This window comes from Emiliania huxleyi (assembly GCF_000372725.1).
Source record: "Emiliania huxleyi CCMP1516 unplaced genomic scaffold EMIHUscaffold_11, whole genome shotgun sequence".
Lineage (NCBI taxonomy): Eukaryota > Haptophyta > Isochrysidales > Noelaerhabdaceae > Emiliania > Emiliania huxleyi.
In genome coordinates, this window is record NW_005201792.1 from 314,145 (window position 1) to 330,950 (window position 16,806).

At 67.7% G+C, this 16,806-nt stretch overlaps 3 protein-coding genes across 3 annotated transcripts; 2 read left to right on the forward strand and 1 right to left on the reverse strand.

Moving 5' to 3' along the window:
• Window positions 1-5,146: 5,146 nt before the first annotated feature.
• Window positions 5,147-5,968, forward strand: EMIHUDRAFT_62607 (tRNA-pseudouridine synthase I; the record flags this gene model as incomplete). The annotated part of the gene is made up of 2 exons (XM_005791859.1): window positions 5,147-5,775; window positions 5,833-5,968. Coding segments are annotated over 2 exons (765 nt in total), but the record flags the coding sequence as incomplete, so codon positions are not given.
• Window positions 5,969-9,220: 3,252 nt separating this feature from the next.
• Window positions 9,221-10,388, forward strand: EMIHUDRAFT_433397 (hypothetical protein). The gene is made up of 2 exons (XM_005791860.1): window positions 9,221-9,307; window positions 9,358-10,388. Coding segments are annotated over exons 1-2 (681 nt in total). The 5' UTR covers window positions 9,221-9,305; the 3' UTR covers window positions 10,037-10,388.
• Window positions 10,389-10,611: 223 nt separating this feature from the next.
• EMIHUDRAFT_462145 (hypothetical protein) lies at window positions 10,612-14,476 on the reverse strand (the record flags this gene model as incomplete). Its single annotated transcript, XM_005791861.1, has 5 exons — window positions 10,612-12,467; window positions 12,610-13,094; window positions 13,335-13,538; window positions 13,717-14,250; window positions 14,327-14,476. The coding sequence occupies 5 exons, from the start codon at window positions 14,474-14,476 to the stop codon at window positions 10,649-10,651; spliced, it is 3,192 nt and encodes a 1,063-aa protein (XP_005791918.1). The 3' UTR covers window positions 10,612-10,648.
• Between the last annotated feature and the right edge of the window lie 2,330 nt (window positions 14,477-16,806).

Genomic DNA, 16,806 nt, shown 5'->3' on the forward strand with positions numbered 1-16,806 from the left:
GCGAGATGCCTACCGGCGATAGACTGTGCGTGAAGCGCGCAATCGCTCGTGAGTGTGCCGGTGCCGAGGCGGGGAGAGGCGCGCCGTCGAGGCCGCCGCTCGCGACGAGGTGGCGCGATCGGCGCGCGCGCAGACCGCGGGCGGGCGGCGGCGCCGCGTCTGGCCGGTCGGCGCGGACGATGGCGTCCGGAGCCGCCGAGACGCTCTTGACCGCCTGGTTGTGCGTCGGGCCCTCGACCTCCGTCGTCGTGCGCGTGAGCGGCTCATGCAGAAACTGGGCGAGCGACGGCGCCATGTCGCCGAGTTGAGCCGCGGTCAGCCGGCTCTCGTGACCGATCGGATGCAGCACCACCATCACGAGGTCGCCGCCCGCCTCGCCCTCCTCGTCCACCTCGGCTCCGCCTGCGAGCGCGAGCTCCCGCTCGCCGGCAGTCGAGCAGCGCAGCGACACGACGGTCTGTCCGAGCGGCTGGCTCAAGGCCACGTGCAGGGTGTCGCCGCCGGCGGCCCACTGCGCGGCGTGCAGCGCCGTGCGGTTGCTGGCGGACGCGCACCAGTGCTCGCTGTTGAGAACAAGTGGCACATCCGCCGTGAAGGGAGAGGCGAGCTGCCGCACCGCCGCGAGGGACGCAAAGTCGCAGTGGAGCAGCAGGCACCAGCGGAGGTCGACACTCTGCACAAAGATGTCGAACGTCGCCGCCTCGCCTTCCAACTCGTGCGTCGGGGGCGATTGGGAGCGGTTCATACAGGATTCCTAAATGGGCCCACGCGGAGAGGACGAAGGTGCGAACTCGGCCCCGATCCTTCTCTTCTGCGCGACCACTCGGGGAAAAGGTGTGTCGACCCCAAATCGGGTCCGGACTTCGGACCCGATTACGCTGCCGCCTCGCGCGCACCGCTGCTGCCCTCGCCAGCAGCCGCCGCGGTCGCAGTGCCATCGTACGGACTGGCGGTCGACTCGCCACATCGATTTCAACTCACGCGACGCGCTCGGCCTCCGCTGGCGGCTGCCGCAAGAGCGGCTGGCTCACGGCAGCGTCTCGCCGGTTGCCGGATAGGAGAGTACAGAACGTCTGGAGTGTAACTGTGTACGTGAGATCGGTTTTGATAACAAGCACGGTCGATCCGTCAAAGCGATACACTCGTTCGCTATCTCGCTGGAGGGCTGGCACGGAGCTCTGTGCCGACAAACAGGAAGAGCCGAGCGGCAAGAAGGGCTCGATGGGGAGCGAGAACCGTCAGAGGTGCTCACCCAGGTTTCGGAAGTCCGCCTTGATGCGGTCGGTTCCCCCCAGGTTTGAACGCGCAGCTCGCAAGACTCGTCGAGCACTCGCAGCCTCTCTGCGCCTCTCATGCTGCCGCTCTGCGGGACGTTCAGTCTTTCCGGAAGATATCGTCGAGTTTTGGAAGCTGCGCGGTCAAACCTGGGGGGAAACAAGAGCGTCACGACGGACTTCAGGTTACACCTAAAGCTCTTCTGACGCTTCTCACTCCCCATCGAGCCCTTCTTGCCGCTCGGCTCTTCCTGTTTGTCGGCACAGAGCTCCGTGCCAGCCCTCCAGCGAGATAGGAACGAGTGTATCGCTTTGACGGATCGACCGTGCTTGTTATCAAAACCGATCTCACGTACACAGTTACACTCCAGACGTTCTGTACTCTCCTATCCGGCAACCGGCGAGACGCTGCCGTGAGACAGCCGCTCTTGCGGCAGCCGCAAGCGGAGGCCGAGCGCGTCGCGTATCGATCGAGCTCGCGATCCGGGCCGTGGAGCCCACGAGGAAGACTTCGTCTGCTGGGACGGAGTCCCGACGCTCGCTGCGTCCGATGGAACTGGGGTCTACACACCTTTCGTTTCCGCGTCCCGCAGTGGTTGTTGTTTTTATCCCAGGCGCCTCCGTTTCGTTCACGTGTGTCCGAGCGCCTCTTTCACAAGACTAGTGGGGGACCTGCGGCGGACCCGCCTCTGTTGTTCGCGGGCAGTGAGAGACGCGTGCCACTGATAAGTCAGTCAAAGCAGTCGCCGTTGCATGCAGCGACTCTGCTCACGTGCCACGACTGCTTTGACTGACTTATCGCGCAAACACGATCGGCCATCGCACCCACCGCAAACACCTCGCCGCACAGATGGGGGGAGGCATAATCCCACACACACCGGAGCAGCGCAGACACCTTACACGTCAGCGCTCGCTCGATGTGGCCGGCGCTCTCCCCTCTCCTATCGCCTTTTCAACGACGGCGTGCGGCCACGCGCCGCGCCGAGCCGGTCTCGGCGGGAGACCTCGGAGCCGCACGCGATGCGGGCGTGCGCGATGGCTCCGTTGGCTCCGTGCCTAAGGCAGATAGATTAGGGTGTGAGCTGCGGCAGCCACCGTTTCTGTACCTCGATCACGTGCAGGCCGTCGGAGGCCGCGATGGATGGCCCAGGGCCGGCGGCGGCGAAGGCGTCCGTCGATGAAGGGATGTCCTCGAGGGAGCCATCGTCCTACGCGGCGGTGCACCGGTCCAGTTGTCGGAGTTCGAGATCGCCGTCGACTTGGAGAGTTCGGCCCGTTGACGAACTCACGGAATGTGAGCGACTTGGTGCACGCTGATAGTCGAGCATCATGGCTCGCACCTCATCCTGAGCGCAAGGAACTCGCCCAGGGGCCAGCTGTTGGCGTCGCCGTTTTGATCGACCTGCATCCACTGCATGGTTTCGTAGTCAAGCGTAAACGCCCAGGAGTTGGTGCCTGGGTGACTTGCTGATGAGAGCGCCTTCCAGGCGGGTAGTCGTGCCCCTCACCTAAGGTCAGACGGCGGCGTCAGAAGGGGGGGGGCGGGGGGGGAGGGGGGGGCGAAGCGTGAACATGGAGGCAAGCAGGTGGTGGCTGCACCTGGCCAAAGCCGGCGACCTCGAAGTTCTCGTAGCTTGTGCGGATATCGCTGAGCGTGAGAGGGAAAGGATCGGCAGCAGCATGGGCGGCCGCGTCAGCGGCCGGAGAGGCCGGAGAGCCATCCGACGGAGGCCGGTCGTGCATCGGCGCGTCAGCCGCAGGGGCCGGGGGGGCGGCGGCATCCATCGCTGCGGGTCGCTGCGGGCCGACGATTGTGGACTGATCGATCGTCGGCGGGCGGATTTCGGCTGGGACGTTCTACGGTTAAACCAAGAGCGTCGGCGCCGACACGAGAGACTTATAAGGGTAGAAAATCGAGCACAATTGCGTTACATGGGCATGGCCGGGGTTTCTGCACCGAACGATCTTACTTTCGGTCTACTAGTGTGGGACCTGCGGCGGTACCCGCCTCTCTGTTGTTCGGGCAGTGAGAGACGCAGGATCTGCGGCACGCCAAAGTGGGCACTCCGCATTTGCATTTTTGTTTTGGGTTGTCGGAGATCATCCATCAGCACTCATGTCTCATCAGTCAGTCACGTCAGTCAAAGCAGTCGTGGCACGTGGAGCAGTCGCTGCATGCAACGACGCCGCCACACGCTCCGGACGACCCCGACACACCGACACACCACGCACAAAGGGAGGCTATCGCGCACGATCGGGCATCGCGCCGCAAACACCTCGCCGCACAGATGGGGGGGAGGCAGAATCCCACACACACCGGAGCAGCACAGACACCTTACACGTCAGCGCTCGCTCGATGTGGCCGGCGCTCTCCCCTCGGTCCTATCGCCTTTTCAACGGCGGCGTGCGGCCACGCGCCGCGCCGAGCCGGTCTCGGCGGGAGACCTCGGAGCCGCACGCGATGCGGGCATGCGCGATGGCTCAGTTGGCTCCGTGCCTAAGGCAGATCGATTAGGGTGTGAGCTGTGGCAGCCACCGTTTCTGTACCCGCTCGATCACGTGCAGGCCGTCGGAGGCCGCGCTGGATGGCCCAGGGCCGGCGGCGGTGAAGGCGTCCGTCGATGAAGGGATGTCGTCGAGGGAGCCATCGTCCTCCGTGGCTGGTGCACCGGTCCAGTTGTTGGAGTTCGAGATCGCCGTCGAATTGGAGACGTTCGGCCCGTTGACGAACTCACGGAATGTGAGTGACTTGGTGCACGCTCGGTCGAGCATCATGGCTCGCACCTCATCCTGGGCAAGGAACTCGCCCAGGGACCAGCTGTTGGCGTCGCCGTTTTGATCGAGCTGCATCCACTGCATGGTTTCGTAGCCAAGCGTAAACGCCCAGGAGTTGGTGCCTGGGTGACTTGCTGAGAGCGCCTTCCAGGCGGGTAGTCGTGCCCCTCACCTAAGGTCAGACGGCGGCGTCAGAGAGGGGGGAGGGGCGCGAAGCGTGAACATGGAGGCAAGCAGGTGGTTGCTGCACCTGGCCAAAGCCGGCGACCTCAAAGTTGTCGTAGCTTGTGCGGATATCGCTGAGCGTGAGAGGGACCGGATCGATCCGGGGTGAGAGCGTAGTGGAGACCGTCGTTGACCGTCCGCACGATGAGCGCAGGCCCGCAGCCAGATTTCCAGGGCAGATCGCCGACGAAGGCGTCGATCACGCACTCGGTGCGGGCGGCATGCTGATGGTAGGTCGGCATTTGCTGAAGGTAGGTCGGCATGCCGGGACGGTTTGCAATTGACTTGCTGATGAGAGCGCCTTCCAGGCGGGTAGTCGTGCCCCTCACCTAAGGTCATACGGCGGCGTCAGAAGGGGGGGAGGGGCGCGAAGCGTGAACATGGAGGCAAGCAGGTGTGGTGGCTGCACCTGGCCAAAGCCGACGACCTCAAAGTTGTCGTAGGTTGTGCGGGTATTGCTGAGCGTGAGAGGGACCGGATCGGCAGCAGCGCGGGCGGCAGCGGCCGGAGAGGCCGGAGAGCCGTCCGACGGAGGCCGGTCGTGCATCGGCGCGTCGGCCGCAGGGGCCGTGGGGGCGGCGGCATCCATCGCTGCGGGTCGCTGCGGGCCGACGATTGTGGACTGATCGATCGTCGGCGGGCGGTGTTCAGCTGGGACGTTCTACGTTAAAAGAGCGTCGGCGCCGACACGAGAGACTTATAAGGGTAGATGCCTCGCTCTGCAGGCACCGATGGTCCCCCGGGGGGGCTCAGTTGAAGATCGGTGTTTTTATCCGCTTTCTCGCTTGGACTGCTGCGCCTTCTCCACGCCAGGCCACTTAACACCGGCGCGAAATCGCACAGAATCAGCACTTCACACCCCTCAAGGTCCGATGATCGTCACCGCCGTACCGCCGGGCGCCGCGCTGCGCAGCGGCGACGGCGAGCTCCATAGCATCGCATGGTCCGACGCGCCAGCCTACACTTCCGAGCCGGAGCTGGTTCCGCCCACCGGCCCTCTGTGCGTTGTGCACCGCGACGAACACTGTGTGGTCGTCGAGAAGCCAGCCTACCTGCCGACGGAGAACACAGAGCGCATCAAGGACTCGGTGCGCGCTCGCGTCGAGGCGCTCCTCGGCGCGGATGCTGACGTGCGGATCCCGCACCGGCTCGACTGGGAGACGTCTGGCCTCCTCGTGCTAGCCCTCGGCAGCGAGGCCATGCGCTCGCTCTCGATGCAGTTTGCGTCGCGGACGGTGCGCAAGTCGTACGTGGCGGACGTCGTGGGCGCTCCTCCCGCGAGGCTCGGCACGGTTCGCCTTCCGCTGTCGAGCGACCCCGACCGCAGGCCACGGCAGCGCGTCGACTTTGGCGCGTCCGGCAAGCCCGCGGTCACCGAGTGGGCCGTCGAGCGCAGCACGCCGCACGCGAGTCGGCTCGTGCTGCGCCCAGAGACCGGCCGGCGGCACCAGCTTCGCATGCACTGCCTCGCGCTGGGCTGCCCGATTGCCGGCGATGGCCTGTACTCTCCCCCGGGCAGCGGCGGCCAAGGCCGAGGGAACGAAGGTGGTGGCGGCAGCGGCGGCGGCACCGCCCACGCCGAGGCCCAGGAGGCTGGTCCCGCCCGCCACCGGCTGCACCTCCACGCGGCGGAGCTGGGCTTCACGCACCCCGTGAGCGGCGAGCCGCTCCACTTCCGCTCCTCGCCGCCCTTCCGGCTGGAGAGCGCCGGCGCGGAAGCGAGCGGCAGCGACGCGCCGGGGCTGGAGAGCGCCGGCGCGGAAGCGAGCGGGAGCGACGCGCCGGGAGACGAGGGCGAGCGAGCTGTGCCGCGCCCCGAGGCGCCGCAGGCGGTGCTCACCTGCCGCGAGAGCACCGTCAACTCGGTCGCAGTGGAGGTATCGCTCGGCCTCGGCGCAGCCCGCGGCGGCGGCGGCGGCGGCGGCGGCGGCGGAGGCGAAACGTGCGGAGCCGACGCCTCAAAGAGCTGCGGCAGCTCGGAGGGTGCCGCGGGGGGCACCGAGGACGCCGCGGCCGCCACCTTCCACGCTGTGCTCTTCAGCAGCTGCGGCCAACCCATCGACGGCCACGAGCTCGCTCCGGCGGCGGGCCGCCAGCTCTGCCGCTTCCACTTCTTGCCGCCCGACAGCGAGCTCGAGCTGCAGGTCTGGCGGCTGCCCGCGCAAGACGCCGCGCAGAGCGAGGACGCCGCTTGCGTTCGCGCGCGGGCCGCCTGCCGATTGCTCGCTTCGGCGCAGCTGCGCACCGAGGCGCTCCCGCCCGACCTGGCGTCGCACGGCATGCAGCCCGAGCTCTATGTCGGCGACGCGCACTTGCCGCTCGGCCCGTGGGTGATGACGCATCCCGGCAACTGGCTGTGGGCGGCGGCGCCCGCGTGCTGGCGGCCGGCCTTCGTCTGCGAGCTCTTCCGGTACGGCCTCTTCCCGCTGCCGCACTCGGACTCCCTCGTGCCCATCATCAACCCCGAGGAGCGGTACTGCATCGACTTGCGCGCCGGCCGCGAGGGCGGGCGCGGCGAGGCCGGAGGCGCGGGATCGCCGGTCCGGTGGGACAAGAGCAAGCGCGTCCGCCGGCACGGCCGCGACTTTGTCATGTCGGTGAACCGGAGCTTTGAGAGCAGCCTGCGCAGGCTGCAAGACTACCACTTGGCCAAGGGCAGCGGCTCGACGTGGCTGACGGAGCGGCTGCGGACGCTGCTGGTGGGGCTGCAGGGCGAGCCGTGGGGCGGCTGCGGCGAGCAAAGCAGCGGTGATGGCGGCGGCGGCGGCGGCGGGGGCGATGGCGGCAGAGTGGACCTCTGCATGTTCGAGCTGTGGGAGCAGACCGCAGGCGAGAGCGAGGCGGACTGCGGCGGGGGCGGCGGCGGCGGCGGCGGGAGCAGCGGCGGTGGTCCTCACGACGGGACGAGCGAGAGGAGCAGCGAGCAAGAGCGGCACAGGACGAGCGCCGGCGGGGGTGCAGGCAGAAGCCTCCGACTGGTGGCCGTCGTCGCAGGCTTCGGCGTCGGCCGCGTGTGGCACGACTTCAGCATGGCCACGCTGGTCAGGGACCGGCGGTCGCCAGGCTCGCTGCTGACTAAGGCGGTCGGCCACCTCCTCGCGGCGTGCGGCTACGACCTCTGGTACTGGGGCTGCAAGATTGGGTACATGGCCGAGTACGACGACTACGGAGGCCGAGATTTGGGGAGGGAGGAGTTTTGGAGGCGGTGGGGCGCGGCGAGGGAGCAGCCGCCGCCCGGCGCGGGCAAGGGTGTCAGAGACGTGCTGCGCACGGGGGGTGGGCTTGTGCCGGCTCTGCTCGAGTGAGAGGCTTGCTGTCGGGCAGCCCAGCGCACAACCCGACGAGATCTCACTAAGTACGGAAGGGAAAAAGGGAATATTCCAAAGGTGATTGAGTCCCGTAAGGAACGTCTTCGCCGACTCGAGGTGTCCTTCCCCGATCTCTGCCAACTCAACAATGGTTGCCCCTCAGCCGTCCGGTCGCGCGCCCACCATCCACAGCACTCCTCTCAATCGCGGCTTGGCCGAAGACGAATGGAGCCGCGCTCCTCCGCTCTGCAAACACCTCGGCGATGACGACGACATCGACGATGACCATTATCCCGAGATCCTCGAAGTGCTCAAGACGCTCCCGTGTATCCCCGAAGTCTCGTCGCAGCTTTCAAGCAGCTGCGAGCTCGGCCGCTCGGCCGCGGCGCTGCGTATCGTCCACGTCACGGACGTGTACATGTATGCCTCCCTTGCGCTAGCGTTCTGACCCGACTCGCCCAGCACTAACCAATCCTCCGCCCGACCCGCAGGCTCGACTACTTTCCTCACCTCTCGACGCTCATCAAGGCAAAGCGGGCAGAGTTCAGCGACGCGACCGGCGGCGCGGGCAAGACCGTCTCGATGCTGACGGGTGACTTCCTGATGCCGTACCTGCTCTCGACGCTCGACCAAGGCAAGGGGATGATGGACCTGATCAACGCCACTCCGATCGACTACCTCACCTGGGGCAACCACGAGGACGACCTGCCGCACAAGGAGGTTTGCGCACGCGAGCGCGAGTACCAGGGCACCTGGATCAACACCAACATGACGTCCCACGAGTCCTTCAAGGGGTCGGCGTGCCAGACAGATGCCGCCACCATCCACCTGGCATCCGCGGATGGCAGCAACATGCGCAAGGTCGGTCTGATCGGGCTGCTCTCCGACGGGGTGGACGACAAGCTCTACAAGAAGGGCGCCTTCGGCGGAGCGACCATCGAGGACCCGTGGGAGAAGATGGCCGAGTACAAGCCCAAGCTCGAGCAGCAGGGCTGCGACCTCGTCGTCCCGCTCTGCCACCTCTACGAGCCGCAGGACGAGCGGACGTGCCGCGAGTTCGACTTCCCAGTCATCCTCTCTGGACACGACCACCACCGTGTCGACCGCATCGTCAACGGCACGCGCATCCTCAAGCCCGGCCAGGACGCAAAGGCGGCTATCATCGTCGACATCCACTGGCCGGACGGCGAGCATGGCGAGCCAGTCATCCATGCTGAGACCATCGAGGTGTCCGACTTCGCGCCGGACCCCGCGCTGCAGCAGCGCGTCAAGAAGGCGTACTCCATCCTCGACTCGCTCAAGTACACGCAGCTGGGCGTGATCACGCCCGAGCTCCGCCCCTTCTCATCGGTCGGCACGCGCGAGCGCCGCACCACCACCGCCACCTTCATCTGCTCCAAGCTGCGCGACGCGCTCAACGCAGAGGTGGCGCCCGGGGCCGACCTCCACTGCGAGTGCTGCCTCATTCGTGGCGGCAACATCAAGGGCGGACGCGACTATCCCGACGAGACGCAGTTCACCCTCGAGGTGCTCCGCTCGGAAATGACCAAGCCGTATGAGATCGTCGTGGTCGAGCTCCCGGGGTCGTTGCTGCGCGGAGGCCTGCGCGAGACGTGGCAGCGCCCGTACCCGGGTTGGCTGCAGCACGACGATCGAATCGAGACGGACGAGGAGGGCTTCGTGGCCGCGATCGGCGGCGAGCCGCTGTGCGACGAGCGCAGCTATCGCGTCGGCTTCATCTTCGAGGACGACGGCGTCTCCCTCGTCCACGACGCGCCCTCGATCACGGCCTACATCCGCGCCCACCCCGAGATCGTCCCTGCAGAGTGCGCGGCGATCCCGATCGAGTCGCTTCTCATGAAGCACTGCGCGGCCGACGCCTGGGTGTACATCTTCCGCGCGCTCGACTCGAATGGCGACGGAGCCCTCTCCCGCGCCGAGCTCGCCGCCGTCGGCCAGGCCGGCGTGCTGACCCGTGCCCAGATCAAGAAGGCTCTGCGAGACATTGCCGGCTACGACACGCACGAGGCTCAGGAACTCTTTCTCGACGCGGTCCAGCGCGCCGCGGGGCTGCCGGACGGCAAGGCCGAGCTCACGCTCGAGCGCATGAACGAGCACTTTGAGGCGCACCACTCCCACCGCTCCACGCCGCCGGTGACCCCGAATGCCTCCCCGACGCCAACTCCGGTGATAACGCCCTTCGCGTCCTTCTCGTCGCCAACACCCTCGCCGCTGCCATCGCCCGCAAAGGATGATGACAGGCTGCATCGCGGCTTCGACATGCACCTGTTCAAGTCCTCCCTTCTGGCGGGGCAATCAATTGTCGCCGGGCGCAACCGGTCGTGGCACGTGCGGAGCGCCAAGAAGGGGGCCAAGGGGCAGGAGTCCGCTCGCCCAGGGCGGCCGCGCGGATGGTGGCCGTTCTCGCGGCAGAGCAAGCCTCTGGCCGCGTAGACGGTTGCTTGAATGGGCTCGGCCCAGGACCCGTCCGATGCCACCGCTCTGTGCTCGCAGTGAAGTTGTCTTTGGCTCTGCTAGTCCCCTGAGACTGGGCCTGTACTGACGTACGTATGCGTCTCGAGTATTCTTGCCTTGTGTTTGTGTTGACTATGCGGTACTTTAGCGACTTAGGTGTGCTGGCCCCCTGTCTGTGAGAGCGGGCATGTACGTATATGTGTATCGGAGTATTCTTTCGTGCCTTGTGCTTGTGTGACTGTGTGCGCGGCATTTTACGTTTCACACTTGAGCGATCACTTAGGTGTGTGGATTTCGCATGTCGATGTGGGTGAATATGTGCAATGTACGCGCACTCGGAATTCCTGTCTTTTCGTTGTATTGCGCTCTCGTTTTCCGTCTGTGCGTTTTCTAGTTCCCAAGTTCAACTACTAGTTGTAACATTCTAATGACGAACTCGCTCGGGGGCACAGGACGCGGCACAAACGGGGCACAAACGCCAGGCTACAAAGACGGGGAGGCACGCGCAGTTTGACGCAGGGGAGTGTTTCGCGCGCTCTATTGTGTGCACGTGTGAGAGAAAGATTCTCAGAGAGAAAACTCAGAACGCTCTCAACGCCCCGCCCTCGCCTTCGAAACGCTGGCCCACGCGATGCAGCCCAGTGACCACGCCACACCCAGCGCAAGCAGCTGCCAGCTGCCCCCCGGCGCCACCTCGCCGCTGGCGACACCGCGCTCGCCTGCCGCCGGCGCACCGCGCCCTTCACCCCAGCGGCTGCCCTCCTTGCGTGGCTGCGTCTGCGCGCCGCCGCCCCCGCCGCCCCGCGTAAAGTTGCCATTCTCGTCCAGGTGGCCCCCAAACCACGAGGCGGACAGGTCCTCCTCCTCGAGCGCTGCCGCGGCGGCGGCCGCGGCGGCGCCGTCTCCGTCGCCCTCGCCGCCGCGCCCCTTTGCGCTGCCGCCGAGGCGTTGCCGCGACACGGCGAGCGCCGCCCGCCACAGGGCGCGCGCGTCGTACACTCCGGCGGGCTCGTGCGCCTTCCTCGCGGCCGCCTCCATCTCGGCGAGCGCCCCCTCCGCCGGCGGCGGCATCGGGGGCGGCACGTGCGGCGGCCCGGCGGCGCGGCCGTACGCCTCGCGCCGCAGCCGCACCACGTCCTCGACGAGTGGCTCCGTCAGCGGGAGGATCGTCTTGAGCAGCGACTGGAAGAGGGCGGGGAAGAGCGCCTCCTGCGTGGCGAGGAGGCACTTGACGCGGTACCGCTCCTTTGGCGCCTCGAAGCACGCGGGGCAGGTCTCCGACACGACGGGCAGGTGGTTGCTCTCGGCAAACGCCTCCGCCTCCGCCTCGCGCACGTATGCGAGCGGCCGGATCACGCGCAGGTCGGCGGCGTCGATGAGGTAGTGCGTCTTCATCGAGCGGAGCGCGCCGTTGTGCAGCGCCGACATGAAGAAGGACTCGGCGAGGTCGTCGAGGTGCTGCGCCATGGCGAGCACGTTGTAGCCCTCGCGCCGCGCGGTGGCGTAGAGCACGCCGCGCTTCATGCGCGAGCAGAAGGAGCAGATCGAGACGCGGTTCCCCTCCTTGGCCATGCACGGCTCGGCGAGCGCCATCAGGTTGTGCGCCTCGTAAAAGTACGGGATGCCGAGGCCCTCGAGGTAGGGCACGAGCGGCGAGGGGTCGAAGCCGTCCGCCTTGGGGTCGACCGTGCACGCGCCGAGGTCCCACTGGAAGGGCGTCCGCTTCTGCAGCGCGCGCAGCACGTGCAGCATGCAGAGCGAGTCCTTGCCGCCCGAGAGGCCGACCAGCACGCGGTCGCCCGGCCGCAGCATCCCGTGCTGCAGCACCGCGCGGAAGACCTTGTTGCTCAGCTTCTTGTCGGGCTCGACCCACCCGTCGCCGCCGCCGCCGCCCCCCTTCCGCCCCTTCTTCTTCTTGCCGGCGTTGCCCCTCCCGCCGACCCTCTCCTTTGCCTCCCCCGCACCGGGCTGGCCGGCGGCGGCGGCCTCCCCGCCACCCGCCGCCGCCGCCACCGAATGCGGCGCGAGCGCGCGCGCGGCGTCGGCCTGCGCAAAGGCGGGCGGCGCAAACGGCGCGCGGGCGGCGGGAAGTCTGCCCTTGTGCATGGCGGCCGCCTCGGCCGGCAGCACGAACCAGCGGAGGTGCGCCGCCTCGGGAGGAAGCAGCTCGCCCAAGCTCTGCCCGGCGAGCGGCGCGCCGGTGTTGCGGCGCAGCTCCGACGAGGCGACCTTGGCGACCGCGTGCGCCTCCGCGAGCGCGGACGCGTACCGCGCCTCCGCCGCCGCCTCGCCCCGCTCGTCGGCCCGCAGCTGCGCGGGAGCGCCCGCGGAGCCGCCCCACGCCATCCGGCCGCCGTCGTAGCTCACGCTGCCGAGCCACGCGCGCGCGGGCCGCTTCTGGTGGACGTGCCTACTCTCGGGCAGTCTCGGGTAAGCTCGGGCCACCTCGGCCCCTCCCGTCCGCCCTTCCTGGGCGGTGCTGGGGCGGGCGGTGCTGGGGCGGGCGGTGCTGGGGCGGGCGGTGCCTCCACTCGCCCGAGGCTGCGTCGCACGTGTACTGCGGGAGCAGCTTCCAGCCATGCTCTGCGACGAAGAGGAGCGCGTCGAGCACGTACCGGACGGTGGCGGCGTCGGCGAAGTAGGGGAGCGAGACGCGGGTGTAGCCGGGGCGGAGCACCTCGTTGTCCTCCTTCTTGACGAGCTGCGCTTGGAGGGCGGCCGACAGGGCAGAGTCGATCCCGAGCAGCGCCTGCGAGTACGGGCCGGCGCACATGCAGCCGCCGCGCGCCTGGATGCCGAAGAGGTCGTTGAGGAGCGCGACGACGAAGTTGTGGTGCAGCAGCAGCGGCCGCGTCGCTGCCTCGCCCTCCCCGCCTCCGCCGCCCGGGTCGAAAGCGCGGATGGCGATCGCAAAGATCGGCAGCCGGCGGGCCGTCGGGTGGCCGAGGATCGCTAGCCGTGGGTGGGCGCCCCACGCGGCGCGCGTCGCCGCGAGGAGCGCGGCGTCCGCCTCTGCGATCGCCGCCGCGCCGACGGCCTGCCGCGTGGGTTGGGGGGGGGGGGGGGGGAAGCGGCTTGGTCGCTGGGGAAGCGCGGCGCCGCCGCGGGCGGGGCGGGGCCTTTTGCAGCTGCAGCGCGAGGCCGGCGCGGATGGCGCCGACGATGGCGGGCGTGCCTCCCTCCTCGCGCTCCTCGTCGTTCTTGACGTAGACGTGCTCCTCGCGCGAGACGTAAAAGACGGTCCCGCCGCCCGGCGCCTGCATATCCAGCCTCGGACCTCACCCGAGACGGGCCGAGAGTGCCCGAGACGAGTGCCCCGCCGGCCCCGCGCCGAGGAGACGCCGCGCCGCGCGAGGCTCTTCTTGTAGACGAGGATACCCGACGCCTGCGGCCCGCCCGCGAGCTTGTGCGGCGAGAAGAAGAGCGCGTCCTTGGCGAGGAGCGCCGCCCGCGCCGCATCCTCATGCGGCGGGTTCATCGCCTGCGGGAAGCTTCCGGGAAGGTTCCAAGGAAGAGGCTCGCGCCGGTCCTCGCGTGCGGCGGGTGCATCGCCAGCTCGATCGCATACGGCGCCGCCGACGCGTAGTCCCACACGGCGAGCGCTCCTGCAGGGCACGTCGCGGACACGTCATCGGACACGCCGCGGACGCGCGTCGGACTCGCCTCGACGGCGAGTGTGCGCCGTGCGTGTGCAGCAAGGCGGTGATGTCGTCGACGCGCGCGACGATGCCGGTGACGTTGGAGGCGGCCGAGAAGGCGCCGACGACCAGAGGCCGCCCGTCCGCCTTCGCCTCGAGCAGCGCCTCCTCGAGCGCACCCAGGTCGGCGCCGCCCTGCTCCGCATCCTCGGGAACCGCGACGACGTCGGCGCTGCTGTCGCGCCACGGGAGCAGGTTCGAGTGGTGCTCGTACGGCCCGACCAGCACGAGGGGCCGCTCGCTCACCGGGCGGGCCGCCGCAGCCTCGCGCGCCTCGGGCGTCGGCGCGACGAGGCCGAGGAGCGAGACGAGCCGGTTGGCGCCGGCCGTCGCGCCCGCGCCCGCGAAGAGGAGGCGATCCGCGTTCGTCTTGCCGCGATCGTTGCAGCGCAGGTACGTCTTGATCATAGCGCGCGCCTCCGCGACAAAGTCGGAGGTCTGCCGGCCCGTCTTGGTCGTCGCCGTGTGCGTATTGCCGTACGTCGGCAGGATCGCCTGGCGGTGGCGATTGAGGCGGATGTGGGCGGCGACGTGTGAGCCGGGCGGGTCGGCCAGGAGGCAGCAGCAGCACCTCGCGCACGAACTCCTCGATGAAGGAGAGCGCGCGGCCCGAGGCGGTGTAGTCGGCGTAGATGAGCGCTCGCGTGCCAAAGGGCGTCTGAGAGCAGAGGTTGGCGCCCAGCTCGCTGTCGCGGATGTACTCGAGGAGGTTGGCTGACATGTCGCTCTGTGACGACAAGAACGAGCGGGGTGGGGCACGCTAGCCGCTCGGCTGGAGGCCCGCGTGGCGTCGCGGCGACGGATGGCGAAAAAAGAATTTGGGGTCCTCTCTCTAAGTAGATACTGACGCCGGGTGAGCCAACGAATGAGGCTGGCTTTTGTGCGATGTCGACGGCGATCGCGAACGAATCAGGTAGGATTCCTGAGAGACCATCCGAGAGAGAGATTTTTAGCGATACCAAACAACTCTAACACTCACACGCCATTTGGGGCCTGGAACCATCCGAGCGAGCCGCAGCACAGCACATTGAGCCTACGATTTTTTTAAGTTTATTGTCCGAAGCCTGTGTAGTAGGTATCGGAGAAAGGGGAGAGGGTGTGTGTGTGTGCGAGGGGACGTCCGAGTTCACCCACGATAACTTCGGCGCAGCGTGATGGAGAGACGAGAGACTTTTAAGTCACAGCCTCAACAATTCATCCCCAATCCATGACCGCGGCACGTCCGCTTCCTGGCTTCTGCAGCGTGACAAAGCTCATGCCGAGCCGTGACGAGGCGTCGTGGGGACAGCAGTGCCTGCATCAGGCAAAGGGGGCGTGGGTGGCGTCTGAGCAGGGTGTGGGGTGCCTCCGCGATTGCGCAGATCTCTGCCTGCGCTGCGCTCGTTGCAACTGGGTGTCCTACTCAGAGTCGCGGGACGAGTGCGGCTGGTTCGAGTCCTGCGATTCGAATGCGCTCGAGGTGCGGCACGGCGAGGATTTCTTCACCGCCGCCGTGCACCGCGAGGGATCCCGTGATGAGGCAATCCTCTCGCTGCCAACGCTCCACCACCTGTCCCTCGGGTGCTCGGTCACTCAGATTGCCACCGAGCCGAGTGCGGCCTGTGACGCGCCCGCCGCGCATCCGTGCTGGGTGCCAACAGATGCCGCCTTTCGCCTGAGCGGCGAGGTCGACGCGGGGAGCTTTGCCCCCGACGTCCTTTGGCCGCTGCAGGGCGAGGCTTCTGCGACGGGCGAGCTCAGTGGCGGCGACTGCGCCTCGTGCAGCGTCCCTTATCGCGGACGCAGCTTTGTCTACATCGGGCTGTGCCGGCGCGCCACCATCCACGTCGACGGCGACAGCATTCGCCGCGTCGCCTGCCATAAGACCTCCACCAGGCCGGGAAGCGATGAGGACATCAGCAGTGGGCCCTGGGTCCTCGCCGCCTTCGCTCCGGGCCCGTTTGTGAGCTGGCAGCACCAGCTGTTCCAGGCTCTGCCGGCGCTGGGTGCCCTGCTGCCGCTCCTGCACGCGCGTGTGGCTCGCAACGTCACTTTATTGCACAACGGCCTGCTGGACGACGGCAATGCCATCGGCACGCAGATCAAGACACCGCCCTGCCTGTCTCCGAGGCAGGCGGCGTGGCGCACGCTGCGAGCGGGCAAGGCGGGCGGCGGCCGCAGGGAGTTGCTTCTCGAGAACTTTGCCGCGCCCATCGTACTCCCAGAGAGTGTGGGGCACGAGGATAGCTATCCGCGCTACGCATTTCGGTGGGCGGTGTCCGGCGGTGGCTCGCAGTCAAGCCATCCACGCTGGGAGTCAACGGTCGACGACGGCCACTTTGTGGCCTTTCTATCGCGGCCGGGCTCGCGTCGCTGGGCCGACGAGGAGGCGGTGCTGTCGACTCTGCGCGTCGCCCTCGAGCCGTCGCGCATCCCCCTCGTGGTGGCGGAGAACGAGCCGCTCTCCTTCTTCCGGCGGGCCATCGGGATCATTGGCGTCCATGGCGGCGCGCTGAGCAACATGGTGGCCATGCCGAGGGGTGGGCGTGTCATCGAGGTTGTGGGCAGAACGGGGCCACGCTGCTTTGCCAGCTCGGCGCTCGGCCTCGGCCACGGCTACCACGTCTACCACCCGACGGCGATGCCGCGGCCGATCTCGGACACGAGAGCGAACGATGCTGCGTGGAGCAAGGCCACAACGGTGTACCGGGCGAATGGGAGGTGGGTCCGGCAGAACCTGTCATCGCGGGTCGTCGTCGAGCCGGACCATTTTGCGGCGTTTGTCGCCGAGGCGTGGCGGCTTCCGCGCCGCAGACGCGGGCGAGAAGGGCGGTAGGCTCGGTTGGGCTGCGGTGCAAGAGTCTGGTTTGCGTAAACGCGATGGCATGCACGGCATACCATTCCGATCTATAAGGGCAGCCACGCCGGCTCGCGCAAGAGACATGATGATTCAAACATGCACTACTCCGCACGGTGTATGACTCTGGGGGGCAGGCGACAATCGACGCGATCAGGCCGCAGCGATGGTCGAGTCGGCTGAGTATTCGTGCATCTCGCGCTCGCGTTCGCGAT